The 22015-nt window shown below is 40.5% G+C and overlaps 1 protein-coding gene across 1 annotated transcript in view; it reads right to left on the reverse strand.

The window, feature by feature from the left end:
• Window positions 1-11325: 11325 nt before the first annotated feature.
• rsu1 (Ras suppressor protein 1) overlaps window positions 11326-22015 on the reverse strand; it is a 29227-nt gene continuing 18537 nt past the window's right edge. Inside the window, exons 8-9 of the mRNA XM_086065869.1 lie at window positions 14994-15126; window positions 11326-11705 (exon numbers count right to left, since the gene is read on the reverse strand). Of these exons, the coding sequence (XP_085921995.1) occupies window positions 11603-11705; window positions 14994-15126 (236 nt within the window). The 3' untranslated portion in view covers window positions 11326-11602. The remainder of the gene's footprint in view (window positions 11706-14993; window positions 15127-22015) is intronic.

Genomic DNA, 22015 nt, shown 5'->3' on the forward strand with positions numbered 1-22015 from the left:
TTTTGGCACAAGACAAGCAAAACAAAAATATATAAATATAAAAAAGAACAACTCGAATTATGGTATGTAATTCTCTCAGTCGCCTCTAAGAGCTAGTACCACGTCTCTTTTATTAAACTAAAAAGGTAACAAACGAAAAACTATCAATCTTGAATTGTTGTTAGTTGTGAATCGTTTATTCAATGAAGTGTTACATTCAGAATTTTGTGGTTTGTTTACTCAGTGAAGGATAATATTAGTAATAATAATATTCAAATTTAATTAATATTTTTATCCAAACACTAAATCCAGACTGGAGTTTGTAAATGAAGGAAAACGTTTACTTCATTTTCCTACTAATATACAGATTCAATGAAGTATCTAAACTAATTTAGTTTAGAGTTATTCAGCAAAGAAAATGAAACAAAAACATGCAGCAATAACTATAATAAGAAATAAGGGTAAACAATCAATAAATGAGGATACTAACATTTGACATGACAGTGTAGAAACATAAAACAAACAAACAAATCCTTCACAATCTGGCACCGGCCGTACGTTTGGTTAATTTGCAAATAAAGGGTGCACTTACAGACTACAAACAATCTACTTTCTGCAGCCAAAGAACCAACAGAGGATGCTGTAGACTAGAAATACGTCCCCCGTTGGTTGCGTCTAAAGCTCAACCCATTTACTCGTGCAATGAATAATGTTTCCATTGCATAAAAACTAGAGGTGCACCGATCACAATTTTCTGTCCGATCACCGATCTTTTAAAAAGTCTGACCTGCCGATCCCGATTTTTTTTCATTACAAGCAACATATACCTTCAGTGTTACAATCTTGTTTTTTTTGGAAAACAAATTTTATTAGTAACTACTAAAGAGTTTGCTTAACATTTTGTCCAATTTTGTGTCTCCCTTCTTCACCACTCTCTTTGCACTAATGGCACCATTGGGACGGCAGCGCACAAACACCTGCATTCTGAATGTAGGTGATCAATCATCAGAGTAGTAGGCTACTGGTCTGCTAGTCTCAACTGGTCTTGATCAAAAATCCCGAGCCCACCCTGTCTGAGATTGAGACAGGACCGGGTAAAAATGCATTACATTTCAGGATGAGACCGAGACCCTAAAAAAGACAGATCTTGAGAACTACAACACGAGAATGAGACCTTTTCAGTATTGCGTATTTCAGTTGTGTTAATGAACAAAAATATTTCTGTAGTGTGTACAGTGTCACCTCACTTTTCGCGGGTGACACGTTCCACGCCCACTCGTGATAGGTGACTTTCCACAAAGTAGAGATTAGTGTTGTTCTGATACCAATACCAGTATCGGGCGAGATCCTGATACATGCATTTAAACAGTGATATTGGCATCGGCAAATACTAACAAGTAACATGCCATTATTTCCGGCACTGATATAGGACTTTGGATGCAGCATCTTGTGTCTTGCTTGTGCATGACATTCGCTGACATGTGACGTGTTCACAGTTCACTGCATGCCGAACCAAGATATCCTATTGGCCCTTGAATGCTCTGAACCAATGGCAGGGCAGCTTTTCCATGTTAAAAAACAAAAGTACTAGGTAATGGTACGGTATCGGCCGATACTGCAAAACTGGGTATCGGAATCGGGGGCCAAAAAATGGTATCGGAACAACACTAGTAGAAAACCCCCCCCGCTATAACTCTCTGTCACCTTAATTATAGTACAGGGAGTCCTCAAATTACGGCATTTTGACTTTACGGCGCCCCTGTCCCATCTGTTACACCTTTTTTGTTAATTTCCCACAGTAATCACGCTATTTTAAAGTTGTGTTGTTACCTCCAGCAATGGACATCCATCAGCAGGTCGGCTCACCCTCAGGTGCGTCACATTTCCGTGTTTAAGTTTGAATTAGTTCCACTCTGCCGTCCTTCAGCAATGAATGTCCAATGCGGAAACACAAAATATTGGTTCCGGCTTTTCCGTGTCGTGCAAATACAGTATGTTTTTTAAAATTACTGTACAAAGTTTTTTTATGTATCGACTTTAATGGGGAAATCCGACTTAAGTCAAAATTCGAGTTACATCGCCAGCATAGGAACGGAACTCCGTTGTAACTTGAGGACTCCCTGTAGTAGTAGGTATCTGGGACTACATGTACCGCAATGCTTTGTGCTAAAGGCTGTTATGTGACTTCCAGGTTATGACTAAAAGACAAGTGTTAACAAGATCTTACCGTGTCCCGTGTCAATGGTGTCACAAGTGGCGAACTGTAAGTACTCACGGCATTTTTTGAGACAGCAAAAGGTAGTTATCTGGCGGAATAAAAAAAAATAATTCGGCAGACAAACGGGAGGTGACAAATGACAGCGAAATACGTACACCAGAGCAGAAAAGGGCCACACAAGAAAACCTAAAATCCGCCATATCAGATCACTGCGAACGAGAAAACCACATCATGGACTGGGACAAAGCAAGCATCATTGGAACAGAAGAACAAAAATACAAAAGATGGATAAAAGAAGCAATAGAGATCAGGAAACAGGAACTTTCCCACACATGGGATCACATGACAGAACCGCCACGCCGGCTACGCCCAGGAACATCACCTGATAAAACACGTCACAACTGTCAGCAGTGGCGTGCACAGAGATTTTGGGGGGCAAGTGCTCCGGGGGGGGAAAAAAGGGCACTTTTGTGCACAAGGAATATACCTTACTGACAATTTCGAGATGACTTCACAAGTCCAAATGGCCGTCAATTTGGTGAACGAAATCTATCTGCTCATTGAAAAGCGTTGGATTTTGGATTGTTGTAAATTGATTTATGAGGATTATTTTGATTCCAAAATGTGATGAGATGTCGTTTGTATGATAGTCACAGGAAAAAGCATTACAATCTGCCGTTTGTTTTCACCATATAAAGGAAGCATTTGCATTGTGTTGCATTGGGGATATTAGAAATGTCCGGATGTTCGGAAATGTCAAAAGAAGTTTTTAAATAAACATTACACACACATAATAATAATTATTAATACCCCACAGCTAGTTTTAATAACAGCCTATTAGGGCAACATGACTTCAAGACTTGTAGCATAGAAGTAACTTACAGTTATGGTTTGTACTAAATAATAGCTAATAATTTAGCTAATAATAGCTTTATTCCTGCTGATTTAGTACAAACGACTTAAAAAAATTATTTTTTTCAATACAATTAACCTTAAGGAGCAAATCAATATTAAAATGGGATCTTTAAAAGGTGCTAAACTCTAGTTAATATGGCTCTCTCTAGCCTTCCCTTGACTGCTTGCTGTAGCTCCTTTTCTTTTCCCCTTTTTAAGCCTCTCCTTTCTAGGCATTATGCTACAATTACTAAATAAATAGATAAATTGTAACCAAACAGACCAATAGCATGATAATGAATAAGACTGACTGTTGTCATTACAAGAAGGCAAAAGGGTATTGTTCACAGGCAATTGAGAATTCCAAACATCTGGGTATTTCTGATATTTGCAACTCAATGCAAATGCTTCGATAACCATTGACGTATTGGATTGTTTTTGTCTGTGACTACTAGCATAATACAAACCAGACACAAACAACAGTTCATCACATTTTGAAGTCAAAATAATCTCCACAAATCAAAGTCCAATGCTTTTCAATAAAGTACCACTGATTGTCACACACACCTAAGTGAGGCGAAATTCTTTCTCCGCAATTGACCCAACCCCTGAGGGAGCGGTGAGCAGCAGCAGAAGCCGCGCTCGGGAATCATTTGGTGATCTTACTCCCCAATTCTAACCCTTAATGCTGAGTATTAAGCAGGGAGGCAAATGGGTCCCATTTTTATAGTCTTTTGACCCGGCTGGGGATTGAACCCACAACCTCCCAGTCTCAGGGCCGACACTCTACCACAAGGCCGCTGAGCTGGTGCACGGATCACAGAGAGCTTCCTTTCACCGTCATCCTTTCACCGTCATTAGTCTTACGATGTGGTGGTTATCACGTTATCTATTATTAAATTAGCATATAGCATTTTAAACTAGGTGGCTAATATCGGCTAATGTATGCTCAGTTGTTTGTGCTGATTATAGGTAGGGAATAGAGGGCAAACAAACAATACAATTTCACTGGATTCATAACAGTTCTCTGGCTGGGGTGGAACAGCAGGGGAAGGAGATGCGTGTGTGTGTCTGTCCCACACCGCGACCCTGGGTAATTAGCGTTCACGTGACAAAGGGAGCGAGCGAGCAAGTGAGAGAGTTAGGTCGGGTGCGCGCGCAGGGAACACATATTTTTCACACGCGATTAATCATGCAGCTTTTCTAAAAGATTGTGTCAACATTGACCTGTACTTAGTAGAGTGTTTATTTAAAAACAAAAACAAAACAAACTTTCCAAAGGGAACTTTTTTTGAGAGAGGGCAGAAAGGCAAGGGTGTGAGCACCACTAGGGGTCTACCTGTGTACGCCAGTGACTGTCATTTTGATAGCTTCTGAGGAAGGTGGCAGTTGTCGCCGAAACAAGTCAAGGTATAGCACAACCTTTTTTTGTCTTAAAAAAGAAAAAACACAGGACGATATAGATTTGTAGACAAGATTTTTTTTTTTTTGCCAGACTGCAACCTGTTTGTTAAATAAATACAGTGGGTCACAGCCTGAAGTTTCAGATGTATACATTTTCATACAAATCTTAGTGTACATGTGCAAGTTTACTGATTAGTATTTTCTAAATTTGAGAAAACCCCCCCCGCAATAATCATTTTATAGATTCGTATCGGGATTAATTGGTATTGAATTGAATCGTGACCTATGAATCGTGATACGAATCGAATCGGCAGGTATTAGGCAATTCACACACCATGATTCATCTATTTCCTATATAATTTTATTATCATCATCGTCATCATTATTAACTGTTACAAAAACGGTAAAGAAAACTTACTGGACAAATTAACCCTGTATCAAGAAGGTCCCATGCACCGGCCTTTTTGTTGATGTAATCATTGCTTGAAGTATTGTACAAAATGTTTATTTATTTTACAAAATGATAGTCAGACACTACTAAAATTAGCTCCTCCATTTTGCTGGATAGCCCACTGTGTAGCATCATAGCATGCCTGGCGTTCATTGACTGATCAATGAAACCTTCGCTGATTGGTTGTAGCCCCCAGTGACAGCGACAAAAGTTCAACATTTTTCAACTTTCTAGTATCGCATCGCAGGCTTATGAGTGCATGTCTATGCGTATGAGCGCGAAATTTCATGATTTCATTTTTTATGATATTCACTCTCCCTATCATGGAAATGGGTAAATTAGGCCATCGGTTCAGCAATTTTGTGACCTCTTCTACCAGAGGGTTATAGTTTGCAGGAACTATTTTGTTTATATCAGGAGTAATTTTAACCCCCATATATTTAAAGCCATCTCTAGCAATTGTGAATTTAGTTTTTAAAGTCAAATTCTGTCTGTCTTGTTTATTCAAAATCATAAGCACTGATTTTGTATTATTCATTGTATAACCTGAGAATTTGCCAAAGATTCACCAAATTAGGAAGGGTATTGTTCAAATCTGTCAAAAATAATATTATATCGTCTGAAAACAGTGAAATAAGATGTTTTTCCCCTCCAAAATTGACACCACAAATTCCTTCTTTGGTTCTAACCATCACAGTCAAGGGTTCCAAAGCTAACGTAAACAGTAATGGTGACAGGGGACATCCCTGCCTTGTTGAACGTTGTAAGACAAAGGGTTCCGAAACAATTATTATTGGTGAGAATGTGTGCAGTAGGATTTGTGTACAACAATGTTATCTATTGAACAATATTTCCTCCCAAATCCATACTTTGAAAGGAATTTCAAAAGATAATTCTATTCTATTCTGTCAAAGGCTTGACTTGCATCCACTGCCAGCATTGCCGTATTTTTTCGCGTTGCCTCTCTCATATAACGTTTAAGACACATCTGATATTGTGATAACCTTGTCTTCTTTTAATAAAGCCTCGTTGGTCAACACCTATCAAACTCGACATATATTTTTCAAGCCTTTTCGCAAGGGCCTTACATAATATTTATGTATCACATCCCATAAGACAAATACCCCTGCATGATATGAGGAGCGCTCTGTTGGTGGTTTATTGGGCTTCAGAACAAGAGTAGTTGCAGCTAGTCTTAGTGTTTCAGGAATAATTACCATCTCAAATGATTCATTAAATATATTCTTCAGTGGCTGTATCAATTTATGTTGAAACTTTTTATAGAATTCTGGAATGAGCGATCACCACGGGTCTTACATTGAGTATGTGAGACCTTAAGCAGGTTTTGATCCAACAATCTCAACCTCCGAGAGGGCATGTAAGGGCACAAGAAATCTCTGATATAAGAGGGTGTTTGACCATGCAATGCTCTAAAAGTCATCCATCTATCCATACATTTTCCTAACCGCTTGTCCTCACAAGGGTCGCGGGGGGCGGTGGAGCCTATCCCAGCTGGCTTCGGGCAGTAGGCGGGGTACACCCTGAATTGGTTGTCAGCCAATCGCAGGGCACACAGAGACAAACAACCTTCCACACTCACAATCACACCTAGGGCCAATTTTTTAGAGTGTTCAATTAATCTGCCATGCATGTCTTTGAAATGTGGGAGGAAACCGGAGTACCCGGAGAAAACCCACATAAGCACGGGGATAACATGCAAACTCCACCCAGGAAGGCCGAAGCCCGGACTCGATCTCACGTCACCTGCACTGGGAGGATGAGGTGCTAACCAGACAGCCACCGTGCCACCTTGCTCTAAAAGTCAGTAAAATAATTTTAAAATGTATTCGAAAAGAAACTGTGAGCCAATAAAGAGCTTTTAGAATGGGAGTAATATAAGCTCATTTATTGGTACCAGTCAGAATGGGAGTAATATAAGCTCATTTATTGGTACCAGTCAGTAATCTCGCTGCGGAATTTTGGACCTGTTGCAAGCGTGACAACTCTTTTTTTCCGTTTAGAAAACAAACAAACATTACAGTAATCTAAACGAGCTGACACAAAGGCATGTATAATCAACTCGAGATCCACTTTGGATACAATTTTTCGGTGTTTAGAAATGTTTCTCAAATAGTAAAAACTATTTCTTGTCAACTGTTTGGAGTGACGCTCTAGAGACAGTTTCTTGTCCAAGAAAACACCAGGATTTCTAAGGCTTGTTTTCACGAACAAACTCAAATCACCCAAGACAGATAGATCGATAGATAGATCGATAGATAGATCGATAGACAGATCGATAGATAGATCGATAGATAGATCGATAGATCGATCGACAGATAGATAGATTTAAAAAAATGAAGTCATTTAATTGGACAAATGATTTTAAAAAATTGATGAACCTAAAAAGCTTTCAGCTGACAGGTGAATGCGGCCAAGCGGAATGCGGCTTTGCCAGTCGCTGAGGCAAAAACTCGGGAAGAGTTCGGTGAAGCCATGGAAAACTACTTTTGGATGGCTTTGAGGAAATTCTGGTCAACCATCCGGCACCATTAGCACTGTGTATAGTGGAGATGGGGTGGGGCTGACCTCGACGCGGGATGTCGTGAGTCGTTGGGGAGAATACTTCGAAGTCCTCCTCAATTCCACCGACACATCTTCCTGTGAGGAAGCAGAGTCTGGGGACACTGACGTGGGCTCTCCTATCTCTGGGGTCGAAGTCACTGAGGTGGTTGGAAAGCTTCTCGGTGGCAGGTATTTGAGATCCGCCCGGAGTTCCTAAAAGCTCTGGATGTTGTGGGGCTGTCGTGGTTGACACGCCTCTACAACATTGTGTGGACATAGTGCCTCTGGATTGGCAGACCGGAGTGGTGGTCTCCCTTTTTAAGAAGGGTGACCGGAGGGTGTGTTTCAACTATAGAGGGATCACACTCCTCAGCCTCCCTGGTAAGGTCTATTCATGGGTGCTGGAGAGGAGGGTCCGTCGGGAAGTCAAATCTCGGATTCAGGAGGAACAGTGTGGTTTTCGTACCAGCCGTGGAACAGTGGACCAGCTCTACAACGACGGCCGGGTCCTTGAGGGTGCATGGGAGTTTGCCCAACCAGTATACATGTGTTTTGTAGATTTGGAGAAGGCATTCGACCGTGTCCCTCGGGGAGCTCTGTGGGGGGTGCTTTGGGAGTACGGGGTACCGAGCCCCTTGTTAAGGGCTGTTTGGTCCCTGTACGACCGGTGTTTGGTCTGCATTGCCGGCAGTAAGTTGGATTTGCAGACTCTGCATCGGTCCGTTGTGGTGAAGAAGGAGCTGAGTCGAAAGGCGAAGCTCTCGATTTACCGGTCGATCTATGTTCCTACCCTCACCTATGGTCACGAGCTGTGAGTCGTGACCGAAAGAACAAGATCCCAGATACAAGTGGCCGAAATGAGTTTTCTCCGCAGGGTGTCCGGGCTCTCCCTTAGAGATAGGGTGAGAAGCTCGGTCATCCGGGAGGGACTCGGAGTAGAGCTGCTGCTCCTCTGCGTTGAGAGGAGCCAGTTGAGGTGGCTCGGGCATCTGGTTCGGATGTCTCCTGGACGCCTCCCTGGAGAGGTATTCCGGGCATGTCCCACTGGCGGGAGGCCCCGGGGACTACCCAGGACACGCTGAAGAGACTATGTCTCTCGGCTGGCCTGGGAACACCTTGGGATCCTGCTGGAGGAGCTGGTTGAAGTGACTGGGGAAAGGGAAGTCTTCCCCGCTAAAGCTGCTACCCTGCGACCCGACCTCGGATAAGCGGCAGAAGATGGATGGATGAACCTAAACGTACTTGGTATCGTATAGGCAATATTGGCACCAGTATTTACTTGGTATCGATCGATAAGAAAATCTCAAGTATCGCACAGCTCTAGTTATTAGGCTTTTGCAAAGCTTGCTGATGAGCTGATCATTGAATCAAGAATCCTTATTGTCATTATGCAAGCATAGCAAAATTTTGTTCCAGGATAGGGGCTCTCGAGGACCAGATTTGGGCACCTCTGGTCTAAAGTTTTTGGGATCTGTTAAATCCTGATTAATTTTTTTGAGAAGTGGCTCCACAAAGGCATGTTTAAAACAACTGGGGAAAACAACAGAGCAACAGATTAATTAGCATGGTAACCCAAAGGCCAATGACACCAAACACTTGTAGAACAGCAGATGGACAAAAAGAAGCCTTCATTGAGGTTACCAAAGCTTAAATATCATCCGGCGTAAGAGAAGTAAAAAAATACCATGAATGGGCAGCAGGTTCATCAACAACAGGATTACATGTTGGAAGTTTGTCTTTAAAGGTCCCATAGTATGAAAACGCACTTTAGTGGGGGTTTCTATCAACAATATGCATCCGCCGCCTGTCTACAATCTAACCAGGTATGAAAAGTCCGTCCTCGACTTCTTTAGCTTTCTCTTCCTTTCTAAAATGTGTGCTTCAAATGGGCAGATTAAACTTCCGTGAAAAATGACAAAGAAGTGCACTCGACCCAGCCCCCTCAGGTTAGTGGCACCACCTCTGGTAAAGGTTTGTCACGCCCACTGAAATTCGAGAAGCTGGCTGCTCCTTTCTTTTTCTCCCCGTGCTCGCAAATGCTCTGTGGAAAGGGGAAAGAATGATCAGGAAGAAGTGGTTGCTTCCTTCATCCCAAGTCTTTGAGAAGACAGTGGATTCATTTTATTTTTGAAGGACGTGTACCTGCGTCATTTTTCAAAGGACTGTTTTGTTAGCAACACGTTTAAACATAATAGATTGGTCCCAACAGTGTGACATGACTGCGAACGGGAAAGATGTAAGTTTAAAATTTTCGATTTAGCCTTCCTTCCTATCCTTTCTAATAAGAGATGTGTACCTTCTACCATAGTACTGGTGTATTTTCAGTGCCTAAAGTGGGAGCTACATTTGTCGTGTGGAGGTTTTTTGGTTACAAGAGGTCAGATATGATAATGTAGACGGTGGTTGGATAATATGAAGCGGTTGCGTATTTTGTCAAGATACAATCCACGGTGGTTAATTTGCCGTGACTGGCAACTCGCCACCTTGTTGACATGACTTTGTGATGCTAACCGGCCGCTAAGTGTTCTTGACGAGACCGCTTGCATGTTGCGACCGCGCAGTGGCCTAAATGTGCACATTCACGGCAAATTGGGAGACATTCACGGCAAAATAACGTTCGCGGGAGATTTGCCGGTTACGGCAAAATAACCATTGCCTAAACAATCACAAACTAACGCTACAACATAGTCTCTCTCTGTAGTAACGTTATGCTACTTTTTCTTATGGTAAAATGTTATGCCACTTTTCTACATATTAAAATAGTTCTCAAATTTATTTTCTTCTGATCCCATGGCCAGTCATTTCCATTCATTCGTACATGGCTACCATGACCGAAATCACTGCCCCCCTTCAAGAGAGAAGGGTATGGCCTAGGCAGCTATTTACATAAAAGTGACACACCCCTAAAACAGGCTGTTTTGAACAAAGCGTTTTTTGGCTGATTTAGGGAAGGCAAAAATATTACATCCAAAGTCAATTTTGATGACTGCATGTCACAGACATGTCTTTTATATATTTGAGAACTATTTTAGTATGTTGAAAAGTTCAATAAAGAGACCTTTAAGATCCTGGATTTTGCCAATAAAGCACTTAAGAAATGTGTTACTATCAGCTTTGCAAAATACAGGAATAGAAGGAGCAACAGGATTTACAATAGAGTTGATGATATCAAACAAAAGTTTTTTTCTTATTACGAATAATCAGCTGACCAAAATAGTCAGACCAGGCCTTTTTAATCAATTCATTTAAAGAGCATAATAGCATTCCTGCTTGATGTTTCAACTTAGCATGAATATGTTTCCTTTAAACTCGTGCTGTCAGGCGATTAACATTTTTAATCTAATTAATTAAAGGATTTTTAATCAATCTAATTAATCACTTTTAATCTCATATCTGGCTAAAGGTCCCCAAATAAAGAATTTGAATTCTAGGCGTTACAAAATTGTAGTGCACTACTAATGAATTGAATACACCAAGAAGAGAAGATTTGAATTCCACATTTTTATAGTTAAAGTGTGCTTCATAAATGAAATTCAAAAGAAAAAGTATGAAGGTAGAGTCCAATATTTAGACCGTTTTTGTTTGTAAACAAACAATTCAAAACGGACTCCTCCAATGGCTCAACCCATACTCTACGTTCACGGCCCCTGCCTCTGACCGTACTCAGCCCTGAAGTCACTCATAGCGTCTGCCTACAGTGACACGCACCCCCCCCCCCCCCCACACACTCTGTGATTGGCTGGAGGGATAAACATTGCCTTTCCACCCAGAAACGTCCCTCTTATGGTAAAACACAACAAAATACAGGCTGGGGGGGTGGTGGTTGATATCATTTGGTTAGTTTACCTTTATAAAGCTTATGACAAAGGCAGAACAATTAAAGTTAACTTCCTGTAACAGAGGAACACATGGGGGAAAACATCCTATACAGTGCCATTGAGTAAGAAAGAGATCATATGACATAGCCTTCTTGCAAAGTAAAATAATACAATTATACATATATATATATATATATATATATATATATATATATATATATATAAAATTTATAAGTCTGGGATAGTTAATGCAACAATGACATTCATCTACTCTTTTCATTTGTTTTTGGCTGCCAGTGGTTTGCGGCTGATCTTCTTACTCTTGTCATTGCTCTTCTTTGGAGGTTCTGGGTTGGCTTGCATGTGTCTGCCATAGAGACTGAGGAGAGTAAAATAGAATTTCGTTAGGGGGGGACGTTACATTGAAAAAACATTTGTTAATGTTTGTCTTCAAATAGTTTGGTCTGTGGAGCATCTGCCCATCCATCAAGTTTGAAATTTAACAACCAAATAAATATTTTGTCTTGAAATATCTACCTATGTCTGTGAGGGAGACATTCTGAAATTTCATAACACCCACACAACTGCTCTGCCATGACATGACATGACACAGATACAGCAGGTTGTAACATTGTCAAGTAATTGACAGATGGCCCTATGGAGATGTACTATAATTAAAATGATAAACGCTAAGCACAACTGCAGTATTGGCACTAATTAGTATTAGTTTCCCCATTTTGGGTTTAATATAGGTTATTATGGGCGGCACGGTGGCTGACTGGTTAGCACGTCCACCTCCCAGTGCAAAGGTTGTGAGATCAAGTCCGGGCTTCGGCCTTCCTGGGTGGAGTTTGCATGTTCTCCCCGTGCTTGCGTGGGTTTTCTCCGGGTACTCCGGTTTCCTCCCACATTCCAAAAACATGCATGGCAGGTGAATTGGACACTCCAAATTGTCCATAGGTGTGATTGTGAGTATGGTTGTTCGTCTCTGTGTGCCCTGCGATTGGCTGGCAACCAGTTCAGGGTGTACCCCGCCTACTGCCCGAAGCCAGCTGGGATAGGCTCCAGCAACCCCCGCGACCCTTGTGAGGACAAGCGGTACAGAAAATGGATGGATGGATATAGGTTATTATATTTTACCCTAGCTTACTGCGGCCAATCAACCCGCAAATGCAGCCAAATTTACAAAAAGCGAACGGTCAGCGCGGAGGCTACTAGGGGGTTGAACGGCTCTATAAAGTCTTGGTTCCCATCATTTACACTGAAGAACCGTTGAAAAGACTCAAGAGGCGAGGAACTCAGGGTTATTCGAGGCAGGTTTCCGAGACGCGTTGCTAGCTTAAGTCGGCTAATAAACACGTTGGCTAATGATGCACTTGTCCTAATAACTGCGCATTTTCATACTTTTCTATTACAATTTTAACTTTTATGCTGCTGGGAAATTAAAACAGAGACCTCAAGGAGGCTATTTTAGATCTCAAAATCAACATTTTTGACCTCCAGCTCTATTTTGGACAATTACACGAAATTTTACTTTCCGACAAGTGTACCTTTTTGCCAGAGCGGGTCAAATATAAATGCACATAGCAAAACCAATGAAAGCTGAAATGACTGTACACCATAAATTTCCCTACAACAGCACGTAGTCGAGCAGAAGATGTAAGAATGTTCGTGTTTTGGGCTGAGCCATCCTACCTCAGAGCCTACTTGAGTCCGGACACCGGCAAATGTTTATAATCCAATTAATTCCATTAATCAAACAAAGTTTCAAAGTGCACTGCTCCAAGGACTGTTGATCTAAACCTTCCGCATAAGTCTTCTTTAAATAACATTTGTTGTAAATAGAACGGGAGCAGAGCTGACGCTCTGAAAACTAGACACACCATTAACTCTTTTACTGCCAAAAACGTTAAATAACGTTTAGTAAAATCCTACGGAGGGGTGCCAAAGTCGTTAAAAGACGTTCACTATGTTTTCTTTGTTTTTTTTTTTGGAAACGGGTGGAGGAAAGCCTTGGCCAGCTGTGCTGAAAGTATCAAGCAGATCTAGTTAGCATAATGACTATTTTTGGCCCCTAGATGGCAGCGATGACTCTCTTTGGACAAGATTGGGTAGGCCTCAGTAGAAGACGTGAGGCGGAGCTAGAGTGTTGAGGGGAGAGTGGCTGATGAAGCGAAAATGGCGACCGGTTGCAAGCAGCTCACGCTTGAGCATTTTTTTCAAAGACGAAAAGCATCGACCAATGCTAAAGAGCACATTGATGACGACGATGATGATGATGGTGACTCCAAGCTTGACGCCAAAGTTGGAAGCGTTGACGCGGCGGCTATGATCACGTCGTAAAGCCTCACCGGCTAGCAATGCTAACGGCGGAAAATGAGCACTTCTGCACAGGCGGACGTTCAATCGGACGATGAAGAGTAGTCGAAAAGCATCGACCAATGCTAAAGAGCACATTGATGACGACGATGATGATGATGGTGACTCTGAGCTTGACGCCGAAGTTGGAAGCGTTGACGTGGCGGCTATGACCACCATGAATGGAGTGGATAAGATGGATCAGAACATCTACCACCCGGTATAGGAACTGAAGGACATGAGGAAGCCAGACGTAACACCACCGTAACGTAACCGTATCATGATCCTGATAGTAGACTTGATGGCAACATGGCCAAACACACACTGCAGTATATACTTGCTATTCCCCGGAAAAAAAGGCCGGTAAAAAAGTGTAGCGTCTGCACGCGAAGGGGCAATCGCAGTGAAACTAATCTGTTGTGCAAATCCTGCTGCGTCTCCTTGCACGCAGGGGAGTGTTACACAAAAAGAAAAACTGTAGTTGAAACATCCACATAATTGTAAATAGTACCACAGTTGCACACATTTGTAAATAGTTTGCCAAATTGTTACATTGTTGAATGTAAATAAACTTATTTTGCTATCAATAAACACTTTTTCATTGTTGGTGGTAGTGTTTTACAGAAGTAAAGCATTGTTTAGGTGTTTGTGGCATCATTCATGGGAAAAAAAAGGTGTCAAATTCACTAGAGTGCATGAAATAATATCGTTTCACAAAAAGCTTGATTTCTCCGTATTTTGGTCCAAAACAGAGCATTTGGGTGAAACTAACCATTTTCTATTGTTGATTACTGAAAAACGGAATAAGGTAGAAAAAAACTTTTTTTTCTGATGAAAGATGAAAGTTCAATCTTTCATTTGTGTGTTTCTATAGTCCAAACACAAAATTCAAGTCAAAGAGTTAAGTGTACAGCCCTGTGAAAAATCAAAGATTGTCTTAAAAAAAAATCCTTATCTAATTATTCCGGCATTTAGCAAATAGGATTACCTAAATTATTTTTCATTGACCCAAAGCAAGAAAAGTTTAGTCTGATTACATGTCAGACAGTGAGGAATTATGATGTAAAAGGTCTGGTTCCACTGTACAGTACATAGTTTGGCCAAATATCAAAAGTAAATAATTCATTGCAAGAAACTGAGATTCCACAAATTGTCCCTTTTAACTAATGCATGTCAGAGTAGCCATTTTTAGCATGGTGGTGAAAATGTACTGCAGCTAGACAAATGATTCAAAACAATAAATTAGTTACTTACATAACTATATACTGATTATATGAATTTATATGTGTCACAGTGTGTTTATACATACTATTTGTAGGTCTCAGAGCGAACATATTCAAAAACATGCGAGACTCCCAGTTGGAACTGGTCAGAAATGGGAGTGACCCAGGGATTGTTCTCCGCTTTGAAGACCTGCTTCGGACCCGTCAAATCCAGATTACCTACAGATGAATAAAAAGACAGATCAGCAATAATAATAGAATATGTCTATCTTTTGCAGCACAATAATTTATTCATAATTCATAAATGTATACAATATTCCAGTGGCTCTAAAATGTTTTAAACCAGGTATCATATCAATTATTATTATTTTTTAACTCTCCAGGTACTGAACCTTGGTTTTATCTACAGATGAATAAAAAGACAGCTCAGTAAAGAAGAAAAAAAAAAGGCATCAATGTGCTAGAGTGGCCCAGTCCTGATCTAAATCCAATAGAAAATCTGTGGAGAGATTTTAAGATTGCGGTTCACAAACACACTCCATCTAACCAAGCTGAGCTGGAGGTGTTTTGCAAGGAGGAATGGGCAAACATTTCAGCCTCCTGATGTGCAAAACTGATGGAGACATACCCCAAAAGACTTGAAGCTGCAATTGCAGCAAAAGGGGCTCGACAAATTATTAATTCAGGGAGGATGAATACTTTTGCAAACCCTACTTTTCAGGGTTTTTTGTTGTTGTAAAACTTATTTGAAATGAGATATACATTTTGTTTCACTTCACGATTATGTGCTACTTTGTGTTTAACTTTCAAATTTCCAGTGAAATATATGTTTGTGGTCGTACAGTGCCAAAATGTTGAAAAACTTGCAAGGCACTGTATGTGTCTGGAAGAGGGCTCAAGAGCACTACCCAGAGATCCCACCCACTCTCGACCATTTCACATGAACACAGAGACTGGCAAGTTAGAAGCACTATGGTTTGAGGGTGACGTCATCCCCAAAGCCCTTGTCAATGTCTTGGCAGAAGAGGAAACAGATGAGGATGATGAAATCCATAATAATAATAATTCATCAGATTTATATCGCGCTTTTCAAGACACTCAAATACGCTTTACAATGGAATGGATACATTATTCGTGCACTCACACATTCACACTGTGATGGGGGTAAGCTACTTAAGTAGCCACAGCTGCCCTGGGGCAGGCTGACGGAAGCGTGGCTGCCAGCGTGCAGGTAAATGCGCATGGTAAATCAGGAATTTTCCGGTTTTTTTGGGCCAATTTGTATTTTAGTCATAGTTAAATTAATACTTTAGATAGAAAGCTCATCTTGGACTTAAATTGAAGGTTACAAATGTGAGACGTTTTTAATATACATGTGAGGCAGTGAGATGTCCAATAAAATGTTTGAAATGGATCACTTTTGACGGTAATTTGTCAGGCAGAGAGACATTTTCTGATCTTTTAGGGTATGTTGAGGGTGATATTTGAGAATTGAAATACAGGAAGCCCATGATTGATTTTGTGCTAGTTCCCCCATGTGTCAGGATACACCATGCAAAATTTTAGAGCTTTCTGACCATTTATGCAGTTGCTGTACCTTGACATTTGCAATTCCACAATTTCGCCAGAAGCTTTTCCCAAAAGGGGTGTTTTTTGGCCTCTGTGACCAAACGGCCCAGAGTTGGGGGTGGTCCCTATCAACTTGTGATGGCCCAAGGTATGAGATAACAGGACATCATAGTAAAAAGGTAACAAAAAACATCCTGAGGAGTGGAGCTTGCTCCCGGCCTACTGATGGTTGAACTATATACCACAGAGGACATTGTGAGGCTTTTCCATTCGTGACAAGGTGCTTGCGCTAAAGTTGTCATGCCTGCGCCAAGTGAGCCATCTTCCACATGCTGGCTGGCACGTCTGACTAACCCAACCCCTTTCTCTTCTGCAATGAGGCACTCTAGTGGGAGGTAACTGCTGATGGACCAAAAGTGCTCAGTTCTTACAAACCCAATTCCAGCGACGTTTAGCAAATAATGATTAACTTTGAATTTTATGGCTGCAACGAGCTCCAAAAAAGCTGGGGGAGGGTCATGTTTACCACTGTGCTACATTACATTTTCTTTTAGCAACACTCATTAACTGTGGATACTAATTGTTGAAGCTTTGTAGGAGGAATTATTTCCCATTCTTGCTTGTTGCACAGCTTCAGTTGTTCAACATCCAGGGTCTCCTTTGTCATATTTTACTCTTCAAAATGTGCCACACGTTTTCAATGGGAGACTGATCTGGACTGCAGGCAGACCATTTTCGTACCCACACTCTTTTACTACGAAGCCACGCTGTTGTAAAAAATGTGATTTGGCATTGTCTTGCTGAAAGGGGTGTCCATGAAAAAGACTTTGCGTGGATGGCAGCATATGTTTCTTCAAAACCTGTATGTACCTTTTCGTATTAATAGTACCTTAGCACTAGCAGATGTGTAAGTTAGCAATGCCATTGGCACTAACACAGCCCCACACCATCACAGATGCTGGCTTTTGAACTTTGTGTCCATAACATTCCAGATGGTTCTTTTCCTCTTTCGCCCGGAGGACACGACATCCACATTTTCCCAAAACAATTTGAAATGTGGACTTGTCAGACCACATGTTATGGAGGGACTTGTAGGTCAATAGAAGAACTTCGTACTGGATGCGGTGCTGGATGGGGAGCCAGTCGAGCTGTTGGAGGATGGGGGTAATATGTTCCCTGAAGCGGGTGTGAGTGAAGAGGCCGGCAGCAGTTCTGAACATATTGCTGTTATTAAAGAAGATTGGCAGAAAGTCCAAACAGGAGGCTATTGCAGTAATCAAGTATGGAAGTGTTAAGAGAAAGAATGAGAATGAACTCAGCTGTGGTCTTGGAGAGGGAGGAACGAAGACATGCAATGTTGTGTAGATGGAAAAAGGACATTCTAGTGACATCAGGGTTCTACGTTAAGTAGGGATGCACCAAAATGAAAATTTTGGGCCAAAACCGAAAATAAGTCAGAAACGCCGAAAAAAAATTATGCCAATTTTTTGTTATCATTGCATTTATTATAATTAACTAAAATTATAATATTATTATAAAATATTTAGGCCTATTTAGCACTGGCATTTTAACAAAGCACAATATAAATTGAAATGCGTCCGCATCACAGACATGTTGGCGAATGGTACATTAAACACCAAACGCGGGGTGAGCAACTGAGCATTTTCTGGCACTTTATAGTCAATGTACAGTAGTTCGCATTTGTAGGCTATTTGGAGCGGGACACAGTACGGCACACTTAAAATCGGCACATTCACATATTCACCTACATTTAAAAATAAATAAATGAATTTCTTCGCATTCGGCTTTGAGTCACACACGGCGTCCTGTACAGGTCTGTAGTCAGCCGGAGATAGTGGTAAGTGTTTACTTGTTTAAAACTGTTGATAGTAATAATGCTAACATTAGCTAAAGTATTTAACACCGCCACCAGAATGCAAGTTAAAAAGTGGAAGCGCTCGAGGGGCTCTCATCAAAGAAAAAAAAAGCTGTTGCAGGAGAAAGAGTTTCTCACCTGTAGTGCAGTAGGGCTCGGCAGCGCTCTCTTTTTCGACATGGTGTGCACAATGAATCTGCCGGTCCTCACAAACTCCAGCGAGCAGCGAGGCGGACACTCACCCCAGCGTTTGGTGTTTAATTCAAACAGATGCTTGCTTGCAGCGGTTTTTTTTTTTTTTTTTTGCTTGCGTCACCACAACATCCGCTTTTGGCCATATTCTTTTGGCTTTAATTTTATTTCGGCCGAATGCCGAAAATGCATATTTTTGCCATTTTTGGCCGAAAATTTTCAGTGGCCGAATATTTGGTGCATCACTAATGATAAGCCTTTTCAGGTGGAGGAACTAAATTGTGGTGGCCCTGCCAGAACCAGCACTGACCCTGTATATTGCTGTCCTCCTGCCGATTCCTCACTAAAAAAAATTCAAAAATCTATAATTGGTCCCTTATTATTATTATATTATTATTTTATTTTATTATTATATATATATTTCTTTCTTCTTCTTTTTTTTTTTTTTTACAAATTATTCACCAATCTTGAGTGTGCAATGTCAATGATTGTAAACATTCCGTTTTCATATGATGATGTCATTGATGATTTCGCAACAAAAAAGGCTAGAAAAGTCAAGTTCGATTGCACTGAACACCCGTTGTTGTTAATGTTAATGCCAGCTCTAAACTAGGGGGGGAAAAAACTGGTTGAAAAATAGTTAACTGCAGGAACAGATTTACTAGGGCTGTCGGTTTAACGCGTTAATTAGATTAATTAATTACTCTGCAAATTAACATGTTATGGAAACTTGATGCAATTAAATAAAGCATTTATTTGTTGTATGTTTACATATGACATTGAGAACATTTGTTCGAGTGAAACTACTGGAGTCATTTGTTTTAAATTATTGTTTTAAATTATGCAAGTAATAAACTTCATAGAAAAAGACGAGCATGCCAGTGTGCAGTGGATCAAAACATTTTGAAGACGTACTCATAACATTAAACGTCGAAAGAATGAACACATAACAGATGCTCTTCAAATTTGGCGGGCAAAAAATGTTGATAAAAAGCCTTTATAATTACATGATTAATCATGACTACCGGTAATCAAAATTCTAAAATGTGATTAATCTGCTAACAGCTCTAATATTTACAGTATTTTAATGTTATAAAGTTACAAGTTATAAGTTTCTAAAGTTAGCGTATGATTATTAATTTGTTTGCTTCCTTCAGGGATTTCTCAAGCAGTTGCAATTTATACTTTATTTATTTTGTTTTATGTATTGATTTAGTTTTTTTGTTGCTCTAGTTATGTTTTTGTGTTTGAGATTATATGCAATGAAATAATGTGTTGGTAATGGAGTTTGGTGGCAAGCCCATTTTTGTGTGTGTGTGTGTGGGGGGGGGGGGTGGCCTTAGTAGGTGGCGATATATATAGTGCGTGCGTGCGTGTGTGTGTGTGTGTAGGTGTGCATGTTTTTGCTACATGGTGGGGACCATATTCCAGGTTTTTATTATCCTGGTGGTAACTACCGGTCCACCACCCGTCCTTGTGGGGATATTTTGGTGGTCCACACTAGTCCAGACCTCTTTTTGAGGGTCAAGACTTGGTTTTAGAGTTTAGGTTTGAATTGGGTTTTGGTTGGTGTTAGGGTAATGGTTACAGTTTGGCAATCAGTTGTGATGGTTACGTTTAGGGTAAGGGGCTAGGAAATGCATTACATAAATGGGATGTCACCACGGGGATAGTAAAACAAATGTGTGTGAGCAGGGTTAGGGTTAGTGTGACAAGGGATTGTTCGCCCAGAGCGCAAATCTTGCCAAAACCGCCGCCGTTCTCTTCAATGAATGGGGCAATCTCGGTTATTTACGACTAAAAACCAGCTTGCAAAGATGTTTGATACAGTGTCTCTATGTGATCAATGTCAAAAAACTGAAGCGGATTACTTACATATGTTTTGGAGCTGCTCTTCTTTGAATAATTTTTGGTTTGATTTATTTGACACATTATCTAATGTAGCTGGGAGGAAGATTGATTCTGATGCCTTGACTGCTCTTTTCAGAGTGTGCCCTTCTTATTCTGACCTCTCATTCAAGGAGAGACATTTAATTGCATTTACGTCATTGCTTGGCAGGAGATTAATATTGTTGAGGTGGAGGTCTCCAGCTGCACCTACCTACTACCTACACTGACTGGGTCAGAGAAGTTCTTCATTCGACAAGATAAGGACTCCCTTCATGTTTTTTTGTCAACACTGTAAATTGTCAGATAATGCCTCAGTAAGAATTTCCAGTTCAGTTTAATTTTTATTTTGATGATTTATTCATTTATGTGTGTTTTTTTTTAAATTCATGGCAAGATGTGTTTTTGTTTTTTTCTGAGATAAATCTTTATTTTGCTATAGATGGTGTTTTACTTTTACCTGTGCTGATTTGCTTGGAGTAGGTGCCGGGGTGGGGAATGTGTAGGATTGTGTAGTTGTTTGTCTGTTGGGTTATTTTTCAAGATGATTTGTCGTATCATTCGAAATTGGGTTTTTATATAGTGGGGGAGAAGAGATTCATGTCAGGTCCAAGTGCGTTACTGAGCCCCATTTTGGCCACATGCCAAAAAACAACAAAAGTTCACTGAAATGGTGAAAATAAGTATAACGCTATAGAAACAAATGTCTGACTTCAATTTTCAAGGTTCTCAGGGCATTAAATCACTCAGCTGGACTGTTTTGGTTGTCTCAGAAGATGTTTCACATCCCATTTGAAAAGGCTTAATGAGTTCATAGAGAGAGAGATACAGACAGACAGAAACGGACAAAAACAGACAGACTGTACCAGGCATGTCCTAAACATCTAAGACAACCAGAACAGTCCAATTGGGATCGATTCAATGCCCTGAGAATAAGATGAATTAGAAAACATTAACAAGCACACTTTACGGGGTCTTTTAAGAGTCCTGTTTAGCATGCTGTTCAGATTTTGACATGAGACCATTCAAACCATTCAAAAGTTTAGATACGGTCAAATTAAATACACCTGCAAGTGCATTTTAGGCTCGCCTTGAAATTTCAACAAATATCCCTAACTTAGGTGTAGTATTTGTTAAAGTGAACTCAACAGGAACCGAGACTCTCCACCTAATATTTGAAAACTGCGCTCAAAAGGGGGTATTGCCTGGAGAAACATTGCACTTGCGAATGGGGAGAGGGTTGAGCGTGGTCCGACTGATTGACAGCAGCAGTGAAAACTATGATCTAAATAATTTCTATACTACGATAATCTATGCTAAATAAACTAACCAAATGCTATGCTAATAAATCACTAACCTGAAAATCGGTATAGATAGTTGCAAAACGCTACTACTCCAACTCCAACTCGATAAGGTGTTTAAGGGAGCATGTACGAGACGGAGACAAAAGGTGGCAGAGTGACTATGTCATATTGTACAAATGATGTAGTAAATCATATTATATATTATAATTGTGTTTATCCCAGTGTTTAACCTGAAGATGGCACAACTAGACAGTTTTTGCTCGAAATTCAAGCTTTTAAC

This window comes from Leptonotus elevatus, chromosome 21, assembly GCF_054856555.1.
Source record: "Leptonotus elevatus isolate MCC_2025b chromosome 21, RoL_Lele_1.0, whole genome shotgun sequence".
NCBI lineage: Eukaryota > Metazoa > Chordata > Actinopteri > Syngnathiformes > Syngnathidae > Leptonotus > Leptonotus elevatus.